Genomic DNA, 16,342 nt, shown 5'->3' with positions numbered 1-16,342 from the left:
GGAGAGGACTGGAGCCACGACTGGGGCTGAAAGAGGGACAACCTCATAACTTATCTTAATAACTGTATGAACCTCAAAATGATTTATAATCTTTACCATCCTCCACCCTGGAAGGCTGTGAGAGGCAAGGTAGGCCTGTCAGTGCTTGTTACCAGGTAGATCTATTGGAGCTGTCTGGTGGTTTTGGGTCCCAATGGGTTCATTCCCAAAAACCCTTCCCTATTTCCCTTTCCTAAAAGGGCCTTTCCTCTATCCAGCTCACAGGAAAAACAAGAATAACATTGACATTCTCTATGGTCCCGTTAACCCCTCAACGGCCTACTGAACATCCGCCCTCCGAGGAAGAGAGAGAGAAGGGGAGAGGGGGGAAAGAGGGAGGAAGACCTAGATGGCTGAATTATATGCAGTGAAAATGGTATCTGTTCCTTCTCTCTCTGTCTATCCTCTTTTCTTTCCTCTCCTCTCCTCTCTTCCTATTTAATCTCTTCCTGCCTCATCTCTTTCTCCTGGCTGAGAGGATGATCAAGTATATGTGGAGAAATATGAGGCTTAGAGAATGAAAGAGGGTGACAGAGAATGAGAGAGAGAGAGAGAGAGAGAGAGAGAGAGAGAGAGAGAGAGAGAGAGAGAGAGAGAGAGAGAGAGAGAGAGAATAGGATAGCCCACAATGTCTGCTGTGTGGATCGAGCAGTCAACAAGTCGAACAGTCATTTGAAAGAGTAAGAACATTTCAGCGAGACAACTCAAAGGTGAAATCCATTAACACCAAGATAATGGCATTCCTTGCCCTTGACAATCAACCGTTCTCTGACGTGGATGATGTTGGCTTTCGCGACTGGTCGAGCAGCGTTACACACTACCAAGTGAGCTGTTGTTCAGATGTTGCCCTACCGGTATTACACAGTAATAGCGTCACTGCTATTTGCTTCACGGCATACTATGGAACGCCGTTTGGGTCTTTGCGTTTCAAAAAAAGATAAGCTTTTAATTTGACACGTCAAGTAACACAGTTCTATTATAGAATGCTGTGTCTTCTGAATTTGCACGTGCAAGTCAAGCACCACCAATTCTATCAGTAGCACTGTCAAAGCTGCACAAAAAAGTCTGCAAACAAGCAAACACCGGCCACAAACAATGAGTTTACAGTACCGCGTTGGTAATAAATCATTATTTGTTTGACCGCAACTTCTGGGGTAGCTAGTTGGTTTGCTTCTGGGGTAGCTAGCTTGGTACTTAGCTCGCACCAATACAACCTGCCTGAAAACAATAACCAGTAGAAACTGCAGTCATTTTCATTATTCTTAGCAATTTAGGAATCCTTATGATGTAGCCACCTGTTGTTCGCCTATTGAAATTGAACTTCAGTTCATGAAAATAATTAGCTAGCCAGCTACTTAACCCTGTTGCCCTAAGCTAACGTTATAAGCAGATATTATCATTGTAGCTCTTATCGCGGGACTGTGACTGTGTGAAAGCACCACGCCAGTCAGCCAATACTAGTAATACAATAACAGTGTGTATTGACATTCAAATTGCATTGTACAGCTTTACCTAAGGATTGGGGATCAATCAGTCTACTCAATACCCAATATATTTTTTCCCAACGTCCTCAGACTTATCAGACTCCAAAACATCCACGCAGTATTGTTTTTCCTCGGGAATAGTGTTCAATATACATAGGTTGACAAATGTGATAAATGTGGCTCAATACACAGTTGTTTCAGAGTTCCGCAATAAGAGCTACGTTCTCTGGATGTCACTGAGTAGACTGATACCCCATGTCATTGATCCACAATCCATAGGTAAGTCTGTGCAATAAGTATGTCCCCAATGCAATTCTAAAGTATAATACATCCAGTGTGATTTCAACAGATTTTGTCAAATTAACAAATTATTGTCTTTTGTTGAATTTATATAACAACATTCCAACCTTGTCTAGCATGATCTATTCAATTATGGCATAATTATACTACTTGCATTCATTTATATCACTGTCAATGACATACTTTTATTTTGAAGGCTAACCACAAAGTCCACTTTTGTGGCTAGTCCTTATTGTGGCTAGCTTCACAAAGATGGGTCCGCCCACCATTAATCAAATAAGAACTGTCTTGTAAATTAGGGTTATTTTAGATTATGACACCTAGCTATATAGTTAGCTAGCTAACTACAGCTTCTGAAACAGACAATGTCATTTTGCTATGTTTTTGGGGAAGAACATTTTCTACATCCATGAGCTAGCTAGCTTTTTTTAATGACCAGCACTGTAGGTGTGCGAGACAACATTACCAGATTCATAGCATATGTATCGATGAATCTTTGTGACATATAGAAATGTGAGTGATAGTGTAATCAATGTGTAATAACTACGTAAAAAATGTATGAACACACGTAAAATGATTATGTGACGTGCTGTCATGTTCACGTCCTGATTGGTCAATAAGCTTATTTGACACGTCAAATAGTGTTATTTAACACTTCAAATAGTGTTATTTGACATGTATCTTTTTTAACATGCCAAGACCCAAACGGTGTTCCATAAAAATCCTGGTTGAGAATGAAACGACTGAACAAATGAACAACGAAACAGGATAGCAAGTAACTGAAAAAAAATTGGTTTTGCTTATGTTTTTCTGGTAATGGGGACATACGTAAATACCAACAAAATAACTTTTGGTCAGTGTGGTGTGCGTGTGTGTGTGTATGTGTGTGTGTGTAACCTTAATTTAACGAGGAACGTCAGTTAATTAAGAACAAATTCTTATTTACAATGACGGCTTACTCCGACCAAGCCCGGACGATGCTGGGCCAATTGTGCGCCGCCCTATGGGACTCCCAATCACGGCCGGATGTGATACAGCTTCAAATCAAATCAAATCAAATTTTATTTGTCACATACACATGGTTAGCAGATGTTAATGCGAGTGTAGCGAAATGCTTGTGCTTCTAGTTCCGACAATGCAGTGATAACCAACAAGTAATCTAACTAACAATTCCAAAACTACTGTCTTATACACAGTGTAAGGGGATAAGGAACATGTACATAAGGATATATGAATGAGTGATGGTACAGAGCAGCATACAGTAGATGGTATCGAGTACAGTATATACATATGAGATGAGTGTGTAGACAAAGTAAACAAAGTGGCATAGTTAAAGTGGCTAGTGATACATGTGTTACATAAGGATGCAGTCGATGTTGTAGAGTACAGTATATACATATGCATATGAGATGAATAATGTAGGGTAAGTAACATTATATAAGGTAGCATTGTTTAAAGTGGCTAGTGATATATTTACATCATTTCCCATCAATTTCCATTATTAAAATGGCTGGAGTTGGGTCAGTGTCAATGACAGTGTGTTGGCAGCAGCCACTCAATGTTAGTGGTGGCTGTTTAACAGTCTGATGGCCTTGAGATAGAAGCATGGATTCGAACCAGGGACTGTAGTGACGCCTCTTGCACTGAGATGCAGTGCCTTAGACCGTTGCATCCATGTGTGTATGTTAACTATTTAACTGTACTAGAATGCTTAAAAGGCCACAAAACGTTTAAATATTGGTTATCGGTATTGTTTTTTGGGCAAGGAAAATATTGGATTTCTGTATCAGCCAAAAATATCATATCGGTGCATCACTAGACGTGACGCTTGGCATTCAAGCCAAATAGTTAAATCTTGGTTTCATCAGACAAGAGAATCTTGTCTTTTAGGTGCCTTTTGACAAACTCCAAGAGGGCTGTCATGTGCCTTTTACTGAGGAATGGCTGCCGTCTGGCCACTCTACCATAAAGTCCTGATTGGTGGAGTGCTGCAGAGATGGTTGTCCTTCTGAAAGGTTCTCCCTTCTCCACAGAGGAACTATTGTTGTCTGTCAGAGTGACCATTGGTTTCTTGGACAACCCTGACCAAGGCCCTTCTACCCCCATTATTAAGTTTGGCCGAGCAGCCAGCTCTAGGAAGAGTCTTGGTGGTTCCAAACTTCTCCCATTTAAGAATGATGGAGGCCACTGGGTTCTTGGGGACCTTTAATGCTGCAGAAATGTGTTTGTACCCTTCTCCAGATCTGTGCCTTGACACAGTCCTGTCTCAGAGCTCTACAGACAATTTCTTTGTTCTTTGCTCTGACATGCACTGCCAACTGTGGGACCTTATATAGACGGGTGTGTGCCTTTCCAAATGATGTCCAATCAATTGAATTTACCACAGGTGGACTCCAATCAAGTTGTAGAAACATCTCAAGGATGACCAATGGAAACAGGATGCACCTGAGTTCAATTTTGAGTAAATAAGGTATTTCTGTTTTAATTTATTTATACATTTTCCAAATATCTAAAAACCTGTTTTCGCTTTGTCATTATGGGGAATTGTGTGTAGATTGATGAGGGGTAGATTGATGAATTAATTGAATCCATTTTAGAATAAGGCTGTAACATAACAACACGTCTGAATGCACTGTAAGGACAACTCAGAATATGCTATTCTGTTCTTCTGAAATAGGCTACATTTTCTACATAGAATGTTTCTTTAGACCTGTCTAAAATAAATGATGGATTTATTGTGATGGTGTAGGTTATATTAAATGGATGTACAGTATTAGACATTTTAAAATGGGCTAGCCAGAAGATGCTAAAAGTGTTTATGTTAATGAACTGTCAATTAGCGTGAGACCGGCAGTTACTTGCATGACAATCACCGGCTGGCAACATTTCATGACCGCCACAGCCCTAGTCTGAACCAGTCCTTATTACAGAGAGGGTAGGGACAAGGGGTAGAGGTTAGGAGACATAGTGGGTTGAGAGTCACAGTTTAGGGCATCATTATGACTGACCAACTGGATTTCTTGACGAGAGAGGGTGTGTGTGTGTTTGTGAGAGAGGGTGTGTGTGTCTGTGAGAGAGGGTGTGTGTGTCTGTGAGAGAGGGTGTGTGTGTCTGTGAGAGAGGGTGTGTGTGTCTGTGTGGAAGGATCAGGTGAGCAAAAGACAGTGCAGTGTCATCCAGTTAGCTGTAACTGAGCCCGGATAGAAGAGCTTACACACACACTGCGACACAGTCTCCTTATCCCTCCTCCTTAAGTGTGTGTGCATGCGTGGTGTGTTTACCTGTACGAGGAGCTCCAGCTTCCTGTCGTCCAGGAGATGGACCTGACATCGCCGCCCCTCTGTCATCTGAGTGAAAGGAGAGAGATGTGTTAGGCTCTGAACATGGATTAAAATGGACGACTAGAAAAACCTTAAACCAAGTTTATTCAACCCACTGGATGCTTCAGCTGCTAACACACGTGCACATGACCAAATAGGCATTTATATGCAAAACGAGATTAGGGATGTAACTACACAGAACTGTCCATCTGTTTCCCATACTGCCTAAATGTTGTCTTTGCGGTCGAACGGTCTGGTAGCAGTTCCTCTTCATCCGGTCACTGACCTCCTGTTCACCGTACTCAGACTTTGGACATACACGACAGTTCAAAAGTTTGGGGTTTTTGTCCACTAAAATCATATCAAATTGATCAGAAATACAGTGTAGACATTGTTAATGTTGTAAATGACTGTTGTAACTGGAAACAGCTGATTTTTAATGGAATATCTACATAGGCGAACAGAGGCCCATCATCAGCAACCATCACTCCTGAGTTCCAATGGCACGTTGTGTTAGCAAATCCAAGTTGATCATTTTCAAAGGCTAATTGATCATTAGAAAACACTTTTGCAATTATGTTAGCACAGCTGAAAACTGTTGTACTGATTAAAGAAGCATTTACAACTGGCCTTCTTCACAACTGGAGCATCAGCATTTGTGGGTTCGATTACAGGCTCAAAATGGCCAGAAACAAAGACCTTTCTTCTGAAACTCGTCAGTCTATTCTTGTTCTGAGAAATGATGGCTATTCCATGCGAGAAATTGGCAAGAAACTGAAGATCTCATGCAATGCTGTGTGCTACTCCCTACACAGAACAATGCACTGTCTCTAACCAGAATAAAAAGAGGAGTGGGAAGCCCCGGTGCACAACTGAGCAAGAGGACAAGTACATTAGAGTGTCTAGTTTGAGAAACAGACGCCACACAAGTCCTCAACTGGCAGCTTCATTAAGTAGTACCCGCAAAATCCCAGTCTCAAAGTCAACAGTGAAGAGGCAACTCCGGGATGCCGGCCTTCTAGGCAGAGTTCCTCTGTCCAGTGTCTCCGTTCTTTTGCCCATCTTAATCTTTTATTTTTGTTGGCCAGTCTGAGATATAGCTTTGTCTTTGCAACTCTGCCTAGAAGGCCAGCATCCTGGAGTTGCCTCGTCACTGTTGACGTTGAGACTGGTGTTTTGCAGGTACAATTTAATGAAGCTGCCAGTTGAGGATTTCTGAGGCGTCTGTTTCTCAAACCAGACACTCTAATGTACTTGTCCTCTTGCTCAGTTGTACACCGGGGCCTCCCACTCCTCTTTCTATTCTGGTTAGTGCTGTTCTGTGAAGGGAGTAGTACACAGCCAACATGAACAGGAATTATGCCCCTATTTCAGATTACTCTTGACGTTTTTCTTACGCTGTACCCAATGATTTATGAAAACTTGCTTGTTAGGTCAAGGTCCTCATAGTGGTTTTATAGACATGTTTAATATGTTTTATATACACACTTTTTTAAAAATATTTACAAAATGCATATTGTTATATTTGGTAGCACTTATCTGTTTTTCCTTCGCCCCAACCCCATTCGATGCGTGGACTAGATGTGGGTGGGGCTAGGTCTACAGAAGTGTGCTAATTTAAAAAACTCACAAAAGCTCTGACGAAGGCCCTGAGGCCGATACAGTAAAGCTTATTAAAGATCAGTGACACTATTTTTTCTCAGTAAAACATCTTAAAACTAGCGTTGCAATATGGAATCAACACTAATCATGCACTAATAACCAAAAAACTACTAATCACAAGTGAACATGTGAACAAGGGCATGTGGTCTTTGCTCCTCCTCTCAGCATAGAGCACACAGGCACACGCAGTGCTGTAGAACGTTTAAATTCATCTTAGACTTAACAAGGTTAGCTGAGCTGAAACCACAATAGACCAATAGATTATATTTCCTGTGTGTGTGTGTGTCTTCCTGCTGGATATATCTGACATTCCTCTCCTAAAGGGGGAAGTCCACCAACAGCTAGACAATCAGAGCATTAGACAGACAGACCTTTCTTTCTCTTTCCCTCCTAGTCCACTGTATTATCTTGTGTTCATAATGTGTCTGTGTGTGTCTGTGTGTGTCCGTGTGTGTGTGTGTGTCTGTGTGTGTGTGTGTGTCTGTGTGTGTCTGTGTCTGTGTGTGTCTGTGTGTGTCTGTGTGTCTGTGTGTGTCTGTGTGTGTGTGTGTCTGTGTGTGTCTGTGTGTGTCCGTGTGTGTCCGTGTGTGTCCGTGTGTGTCTGTGTGTGTCTGTGTGTGTCCGTGTGTGTCTGTGTGTTAGCCAAAACTGGCATTACTATGCTGCCAAGTTTGGGTGTAAACATTGGAGCAGGTGGAACGACAGTACATCAGACTGACACACACACACACACACACACACACACACACACTATCCTTTCCAACACAATGTTGCTAATCTGCAAGTGTCTGTTATTGTGTTGTACTGTATGTGGGAGTGTTGTTGTGTGTGTGTACATGCATACATTATGTGTGTGTCAGTGTGTGCATATGTGAGTGTGGGTGTGCGTGTTAGTGTGTGTGTGTATGCACGTGTATGTGTTGAGCACATGTGGACTGTCTTTGCAGTGTAACAGGAAGAGGAGACCCTGAGGAACACAAACTCTTCAGGCCCTGCCCACATCCTCACATCTGGGGGGAGAGGAGGGAGGGAGAGGAGGAGGAAAGGGGGACAGGGGGAAGAAGGAGGGGAAAGACTGGGAGAGAGGAAAGCCATAACCCATCTCACCCCTTTGGGGTTCTTGTGCTATGTGTCCTAATGTGTTTCTAATGTCCTTCCTATCTCCAAAACATGTCACGTCAGACACACACACACTGGTGTGTTTGTTCTCTATAGTTGTCCATTTCCAAATCACACACACAGACATCCAGTAGCCCCTTCAGACACAGTAACATGTTACACACACACACACACACACACACACACAATGAGAGCGAACTTGGGACTGCCATTTGAAATAATTGGTTTTTGAATGGCTAGCAGGCTTGTGAATTCCTTTTAGCCAGGGGAGCCCTTTTCCACCCCTAATTTTTTCCAGAGACAGCAAGACAGTGGACCGAGGGCAGGTGGACAGTCAGCCATCACCTATTGATAAACACTCTGAGTCATCCCCCTGGCACCTGGCATAACTCTGCTGGCACACCTCTTATAACATAGGATCACTATACCAGATGTTCGTGTGACTTTGTGTGGGCAGTGGGTACACCTCACCATGTGCTCCAATATAGCAGTAGGGTGAGAGATTGGAGGTGAGAATTGGCAGCGGACTGAGGACAGAGCGAGACAGAGAGAGGGATAGTTCAGCACTATGTCAACACACAACCCTGTGTGAGTTCTGCCCTTAGGCTGCTGCCAGTGTGTGTGTGTGTGTGTGTGTGTGTGTGTGTGTGTGTGTGTGTGTGTGTGTGTGTGTGTGTGTGTGTGTGTGTGTGTGTGTGTGTGTGTGTGTGTGTGTGTGTGTGTGTGTGTGTGTGTGTGTGTGTGTGTGTGTGTGCGTGCGTGCGTGCGTGCATGTGTGTGTGGTGTGAGTGTGTCTTTAGGCTGCAGGCTCCAGCTTCCTTTGATGGGTTTTGTGTCCCTCCCATTCTGTTTAGAGTGGCTGCACCCGCACTCACACACACCCTCCACCTCTCCCAGGAGCTGTCTTCTCCATCCTCCTAATAATAGGACAACCTTTGTCATCTGAAAGTAGGTTTTCCCATATATTAGTGCTGGTACCTCTACTAGCCTACAGTGTGTCTCAATCCACAGTCCGCTTTGTATATATATATATATATATATATATTTATATATATATTTGTTTTTTTCTTTTACTGCTGCTCTTTAATTACTTGTTACTTTTCTCTTATTCTTATCCTTATTTTTTGACCTGCACTGTTGGTTAGGGGCTCGTAAGTAATGCAGAACTATAGGTCACTCCCCAGTTCCTGGAGTTTAGTTCTCCCACATACTCAGAATGTAGGGTTATATGAGACGTCTGTCAGCCATAGTCTGGTCTGTGTGTATATTCTCCCCCAAATGACTCTTCTGCTTTCCCAAGATTCCTGAATACCAGTCAGTTCATGCTGCCTGTCCAAGATCTCCCTGTCTGGACAGAGATAGATTAGGATAGAGATCACTGGCCAAAAATCTGCTGACCCCTGAGACCTGCAGTGCAGACAAAGATACTGCTGCAGCAAGCAAACACTCACACACACAGAGACAGCGGGCTGTTTTATCCACATACAGGCAGCATCCATTTTCTCTCTCTGTTATAATGAACTACACCAGTGAATGAGGAGACTTTGCTTGAGGCACTAGGGGTGAATATACACCACAATAACAGGCAAAGTTACAAATCACTGGCTTAGGGCTATCTGTTTGGGAATCCCATTCCAAGGAGGAAATGGTCATTAAAGCTATACAATATTCAGTGATATAAAAATAATATTCACTGAGAATCAAAGGCAACAAAGTGTTTACACTTGCTACAGTACATGGTTGTGAATGTTACCAAAAACATATAGAACTTTAGGTCATTTATAAACTACACTATCAAACTCATCAGATAACCTTCCATTCACAGTACAGAAACATCATGAGACAGCAGTCAGATCAAATCTACTAGGAACACAAGACCATTGTTGTTAAGAACCGGATATTTCCATAACACAATTACTACAGCAATTGAAAGTGGAGTCTACATGGACTGTCTAGTTATGACAATAACTATCTGTGACTGTAGCTGACAGGTTTGACATGTTACCTTGTAACATTATTAGGCTAAAGCACGAGTTGAAGCACAGAACGTTCTTCTTGTATCATTGTGGCCCTAAACTGGAAACAATATCTGCAACTTGGTATGCAGGCTCTCTTTACACGCGCACCGTACTTAACACTGTAATAACACAACAAATCACATGGGGAAAATAGCCACGATGCCAGTCAAGTGACTGGAGCAGCATTGTGAGGTTGAATCGGTAAACAGGCTGTACGGTGCCAGTCAAGTGACTGGAGCAGCATTGTGAGGTTGAATCGGTAAACAGGCTGTACGGTGCCAGTCAAGTGACTGGAGCAGCATTGTGAGGTTGAATCGGTAAACAGGCTGTAGCTAGGCATAACATTAGTCAGAATGATTCCGTCGCCTAATTTTCTTTACCCATAACGAGACAAGTTTGAATGCATCCCTTGGTAGGCTAGAGGATGGCTGTCTCTGGTCACATCGGTGGACAGGGCAGAAATTATAGCTGGTTTGCTGACGTTAGTTGGCTATTTCATTTTAGATAGGCTATTTGGTTCTAGCCTACCCAGCGATATGTCAAAACACAAACCCGCATTTTTCGGGAATAGACTATTTGGACCATGTTAATTTACACCCGCACACATGGTCGAATAAAGGATGAAAGCGGCCGACGTTTTGATATGGGGCGATACAGCAGAAAGGCAAAGATCGACGTTTACCTTTGAAAAATGTCGGGGTCGCTCAGACATAAAAATCCCACACGGATGTTTTAGATTTGTCGAGCCCGAAATAATCCCAATAAAAAATGCATTAAATCCAGTTGGTAAAATCCTTGTTTCCCCGGCCTAGAACGGCATCAGCATCCATGCAATAGTGACCGGTGCAACTCACACAGGAGAAGAGTTGCAACCTGATTCCCGTTTTCCGTTAAACCGGTCTGACAACGGAGCCAAGACATCCCATCTCCTTCTGAACAAGCTCTCTCCCACACACAACGCAGCGACCCTGGCCCGCTTCCAACCAGTAGAGCTGCACCGTTCAATGGCTCATCCTCCCACCGAAACAGAGGGCTTCTCCCCGGCTACTCAGACCATCCGACACCCTCCTCTCTCCCTGGCGACTCCGGCGCCTAGCAGAAACGCTATGAAAATGCAGAGGGTGGCTGTCCCAAAAGAAGACAGAGCGGGCAGATGGAATTAAATAATAATCTCAAACGGTCTGTTTTAGTCAATTAAGCCACACAATTTGGTTTTCTTCTCCTCGCCCTCTTTCCTCTAGCCTGTTCTGAAAATACAGGAATAATGGAGGCAGGCTGTGGGGGCGGGGAGAGAGTAAAGGGGGACATTTCTTTCTGCAGCTCGCAGTCATGAGAAACTGCAGATGGCTGTGTGTGTGTGTGTGTGTGTGTGTGTGTGTGTGTGTGTGTGTGTGTGTGTGTGTGTGTGTGTGTGTGTGTGTGTGTGTGTGTGTGTGTGTGTGTGTGTGTGTGTGTGTGTGTGTGTGCGTGCGTGCGTGCGTGCGTGCGTGCGTGTGTGTGTGTGTGTGTGTGTGTGTGTGTGTGTGTGTCTGCGTATGTGTGCTGAGAACAGCGGAGGAACGACCAACAAACAGACATCTGGATATGCACACCAGGAGCCCAAAATCATCTGGGAAGGGTCTCTCTCTCTCTCTCTCTCTCTCTCTCTCTCTCTCTCTCTCTCTCTCTCTCTCTCTCTCTCTCTCTCTCTCTCTCTGTCTCTCTCTCTCTCTCTCTCTCTCTCCCTCTCTCTCTCTCTCTCTCTCTCTCTCTCTCTCTCTCTCTCTCTCTCTCTCTCTCTCTCTCTCTCTCTCTCTCTCTCTCTCTCATCTCTCTTTCTCTCCCCCTCTCTCTCTCTCTCCAACAATTCAATTCGATTTCAATTTAAGGGCTTTATTGGCATGGGAAGCATATGTTTACATTGCCAAAAGTATACAGACACCTGCTCCTCGAACATCTCATTCCAAAATCATGGGAATTCATACAGAGTTGGTCCGCCCTTTGCTGCTATAACAACCTCCACTCTTCGGGGGAAGGTTCCCGCTAGATGTTGGAACATTGCTGCAGGGACTTGCTTCCATTCAGCTACAAGAGCATTAGTGAGGTTGGGTGTTTAGGCACGGCTTGCAGTCGGCTTTCTAATTCATCCCAAAGGTGTTCAATGGGGTTGAGATCAGGACTCTGCTCAGTCAAGTTCTTCCACACCGATCTCGACCAACCATTTCTGTATGGACCTCGCTCTGTTGCTGAAACAGGAAAGAGCCTTCCCCAAACTGTTGCCACAAAGTGGGAAGCACAGAATCGTCTAGAATGTCATTGTATTCTGTAGCGTTAAGATTTCTTTTCACTGGAAATAATGGGCCTAGCCCGAACCATAAAAAACACCCCCAGAAACTCCAACAAACTTTACAGTTGGCACAATGCATTGAGGCAGGTAGAGTTCTCCTGGCATCCGCCAAACCCAGATTTGTTCGGCGGACTGCCAGATGGTGAAGCGTGATTCATCACTCCAGAGAACGTGTTTCCACTGCTCCAGAATCCAATGGTGGCGAGCTTTACACCACTCCAGCCGAAGATTGGCATTGCGCATGATGATCTTAGGCTTGTGTGCTGTTGCTCAGCCATGGAAACCCATTTCATGAAGCCCCTGACAAACAGTTCTTGTGTTGACGTGTTACGGTTTTCATGTGGTTAAGGAGAGTCGGACCAAACTGCAGCATGTAGATTGCGATCCATGTTTAATAAACAACATAGACACGAAAAAAACACAAACACTACAAAACAATAAACGTAACGAAAACCGAAAACAACCTATACTTTGTGTAAACTAACACAGAACAAGGACATCTGGACACTAAGGACAATCACCCACAACACAACCAAAGAATATGGCTGCCTAAATATGGTTCCCAATCAGAGATAACGATAAACACCTGACTCTGATTGAGAACCACTCCAGACAGCCATAGACTCTGCTAGATCACCCCACTAGCTACAATCCCACTATATACCAAAACCCCAAGACAAAACACACCACAATACAAAAACCCCATGCCACACCCTGGCCTGACCCAATACATAAAGATAAACACAAAATACTTCGACCAGGGTGTGACAGAACTACCCCCCCCCCCCTAAGGTGCGGACTCCCGAACGCACCTCAAAACAACAGGGAGGGTCCGGGTGGGCGTCTGTCCATTGTGGCGGCTCCGGCGCAGGACGCGGACCCCACTCAGTCAATGTCCCAGTCCCCTCTCCTCGCGTCCCTGAATAGTCCACCCTCGCCGCCGACCATGGCCTAGTAGTCCTCACCCAGAACCCCACTGGACTGAGGAGCAGATCGGGACTGAAGGACAGCTCGGGACTGAGGCAGCTCGGGACTGAGGGAAAGCTCGGGAGTGAGAGAAAGCTCAGAAGTGAGAGGAAGCTCAGGAGTGAGAGGAAGCTAAGGCAGGTAGATAGATCTACCAGATCCTGGCTGGCTGGTGGTCTCAGCAGATCCTGGCGGATCTGGCGGATTCTGGCTGACTGGTAGATCCTGGCTGACTGGCGAATCCTGGCTGACTGGCAGATCCTGGCTGACTGGCAGATCCTGGCCGACTGGAAGTTCTGGCGGATCCTTGCAGACTGGCAGATCCTGGCTGACTGGCGGATCCTGGCCGACTGGCAGATCCTGGCCGACTAGCAGATCCTGGCCGACTGGCACCTCTGGCAGATCCTGGCTGACTGGCACTTCTGGCGGATCCTGGCAGACTGGCACTTCTGGCGGATCCTGGCAGACTGGTGGATCCTGGCAGACTGGCGGATCCTGGCTGACTGGAGGATCTAACTGATCCTGACAGACTGGCGACGCTGGGCAGACTGGCGGCGCTGGGCAGACTGGCAACGCTGGGCAGACTGGCAGCGCTGGGCAGACTGGCGGTGCTGGGCAGACTGGCGGCGCTGGGCAGACTGGGGGCACTGGCGGCGCTGGGCAGACTGGGGGCACTGGCGGCGCTGGGCAGACTGGCAGCTCTGACTGCTCCATGCAGGCTGTCAGCTCTGGCTGCTCCATGTAGGCTGGCAGCACCTTGTAGACTGGCAGCTCCTTGCAGACTGACAGCTCTTTACAGACTGACAGCTCCTTGCAGACTGGCAGCTCCTTGCAGTCTGGCAGCTCCTTGCAGACTGGCAGCTCCTTGCAGACTGGTAGCTCCTTGCAGACTGGCAGCTCCTTGCAGACTGACATCTCTGGCTGCTTCATGCAGACTGACAGCTCTGGCTGTTTCATGCAGACTGACAGCTCTGACTGCTCCATGCAGGCTGGCAGCTCCTTGCAGACTGGCAGCTCCTTGCAGACTGACAGCTCTGGCTGCTCCATGCAGACTGACAGCTCTAGCTGCTCCATTTAGACTGGCAGCTCTGGCTGCTCCATGCAGGCTGGCAGCACCTTGCAGACTGGCAGCTCCCTGCAGACTGGCAGCTCCTTGCAGACTGACAGCTCTGGCTGCTCCATGCAGACTGACAGCTCTGGTTGCTCCATGTAGACTGGCAGCTCTGGCTGCTCCATGCAGGCTGACAGCTCTGACTGCGCTGAACAGACAGGAGACTCCAGCAGCCCTGGAGAGGCGAGGCGCACTGTAGGCCTGATGCGTGGTGCTGGTACTGGTGGTACTGAACCGAGGACACGCACAGGAAGCCTGGTGCAGGGAGCTGCTACCGGAGGGTTGGGGTGTGGAGGTGGTACTGGATAGACCGGACCGTACAGGCGCACTGGAGCTCTTGAGCACCGAGCCTGCCCAACCTTACCTGGTTGAATGGTCCCGGTCGCCCTGCCAGTGCGGCGAGGTGGAATAGCCCGCACTGGGCTATGCAGGCGAACCGGGGACACCGTGCGCAAGGCTGGTGCCATGTAAGCCGGCCCAAGGAGACGCACTGGAGACCAGATGCGTAGAGCCGGCTTCATGGCACTTGGCTCGATGCCCACTCTAGCCCGGCCGATACACGGATCTGGAATGTACCGCACTGGGCTGTGCACCCGCACCGAGGACACCGTGCGCTCCACACCATAACACAGTGCCTGCCCGGTCTCTCTAGCTCCCCGGTAACCACAGGAAGTTGGCTCAGGTCTCCTACCTGGCGTAGCCATACTCCCTGTGAGCCTCCCCCCAATACATTTTTGGGGCTGACTCTCGGGCTTCCATCCGCTCTGCCGTGCTAGCTCCTCATAATGCCGCCTCTCTGCTTTTGCTGCCTCCAGCTCGGCTTTGGGGCGACAATAATCTCCAGGCTGTTACCAGGGTCCTTTCCCGTCTAGAATCTCCTCCCAAGTCCATTTCTCCAAGTAGTGCAGCCTCTCCCACTGTAGTTGCTGCTGCTCCTGCTGCTGCTGCCTCTGTTGCCTCTCCTGTGGCTCCTGCCTGTTGACACGCTGCTTGGTCCGGTTGTGGTGGGTGATTCTGTTACGGTTTTCATGTGGTGAAGGAGAGTCGGACCAAAATGCAGCGTGTAGATTGCGATCCATGTTTTAATAAACAACATAGACACGAAAAAACACAAACACTACAAAACAATAAACGTAACGAAAACCGAAAACAGCCTACACTTTGTGTAAACTAACACAGAACAAGGACATCTGGACACTAAGGACAATCACCCACAACACAACCAAAGAATATGGCTGCCTAAATATGGTTCCCAATCAGAGAAAACGATAAACACCTGACTCTGATTGAGAACCACTCCAGACAGCCATAGACTCTGCTAGATCACCGCACTAGCTACAATCCCACTATATACCAAAACCCCAAGACAAAACACACCACAATACAAAAACCCCATGCCACACCCTGGCCTGACCCAATACATAAAGATAAACACAAAATACTTCGACCAGGGCATGACATGACTTTGCTTCTAGAGGCAGTTTAGAACTTGGTAGTGACTGTTGCAACCAAGGACAGATGATTTTTACGCTTCTAGACTCGGCGGTCCCGTTCTGTGAGCTTGTGTGGCCTACCACTTCGTGGCTGAGCTGTTGTTGCTCCTAGACATTTCCACTTCACAATAACAGCACTTACAGTTGACCGAGGCAGCTCTAGCAGGGCAGAAATTTGACGAACTGACTTGTTAGAAAGGTGGCATCCTATGACGGTGCCACGTTGAAAGTCACTGAGCTCTTCAGTAAGACCATTCTACTGCCAATGTTTGTCTATGGAGATTGCATGACTGTGTGCTCTATTGTATACACCTGTCAGCAACGGGTGTGACTGAAATAGCCGAATACACTCATTTTAAGGGTTGTCCACATACTTTTGTATATATAGTGTATGTTTACATTGCCAAAGCAAATGAAATAGATAACAAACAAAAGTGAAATTAACAAAACAAAAATAATAGTAAACATTACACTCACAAAAGTTCCAAGGGAATAGAGACATTT

The 16,342-nt window shown here is 46.1% G+C and overlaps 1 protein-coding gene across 14 annotated transcripts in view; it reads right to left on the bottom strand.

The window, feature by feature from the left end:
- LOC124036285 (FERM domain-containing protein 4A-like) overlaps window positions 1-16,342 on the bottom strand; it is a 249,560-nt gene that overhangs the window by 87,998 nt on the left and 145,220 nt on the right. For 12 of the 14 annotated variants that reach the window (XM_046350727.1, XM_046350735.1, XM_046350708.1 and 9 more), the window contains exon 2: window positions 5,105-5,170. In XM_046350727.1, the coding sequence (XP_046206683.1) occupies window positions 5,105-5,170 (66 nt within the window). Of the gene's footprint in view, window positions 1-5,104; window positions 5,171-10,624; window positions 11,179-16,342 lie in introns of those variants that run through there. The other 2 variants (XM_046350744.1, XM_046350752.1) reach the window with 2 other exon arrangements.

Source organism: Oncorhynchus gorbuscha, linkage group LG01 (assembly GCF_021184085.1).
Source record: "Oncorhynchus gorbuscha isolate QuinsamMale2020 ecotype Even-year linkage group LG01, OgorEven_v1.0, whole genome shotgun sequence".
Lineage (NCBI taxonomy): Eukaryota > Metazoa > Chordata > Actinopteri > Salmoniformes > Salmonidae > Oncorhynchus > Oncorhynchus gorbuscha.
Note: the sequence above shows the minus strand (reverse complement) of the source record. Positions and strands in the feature narration are given on the sequence as shown.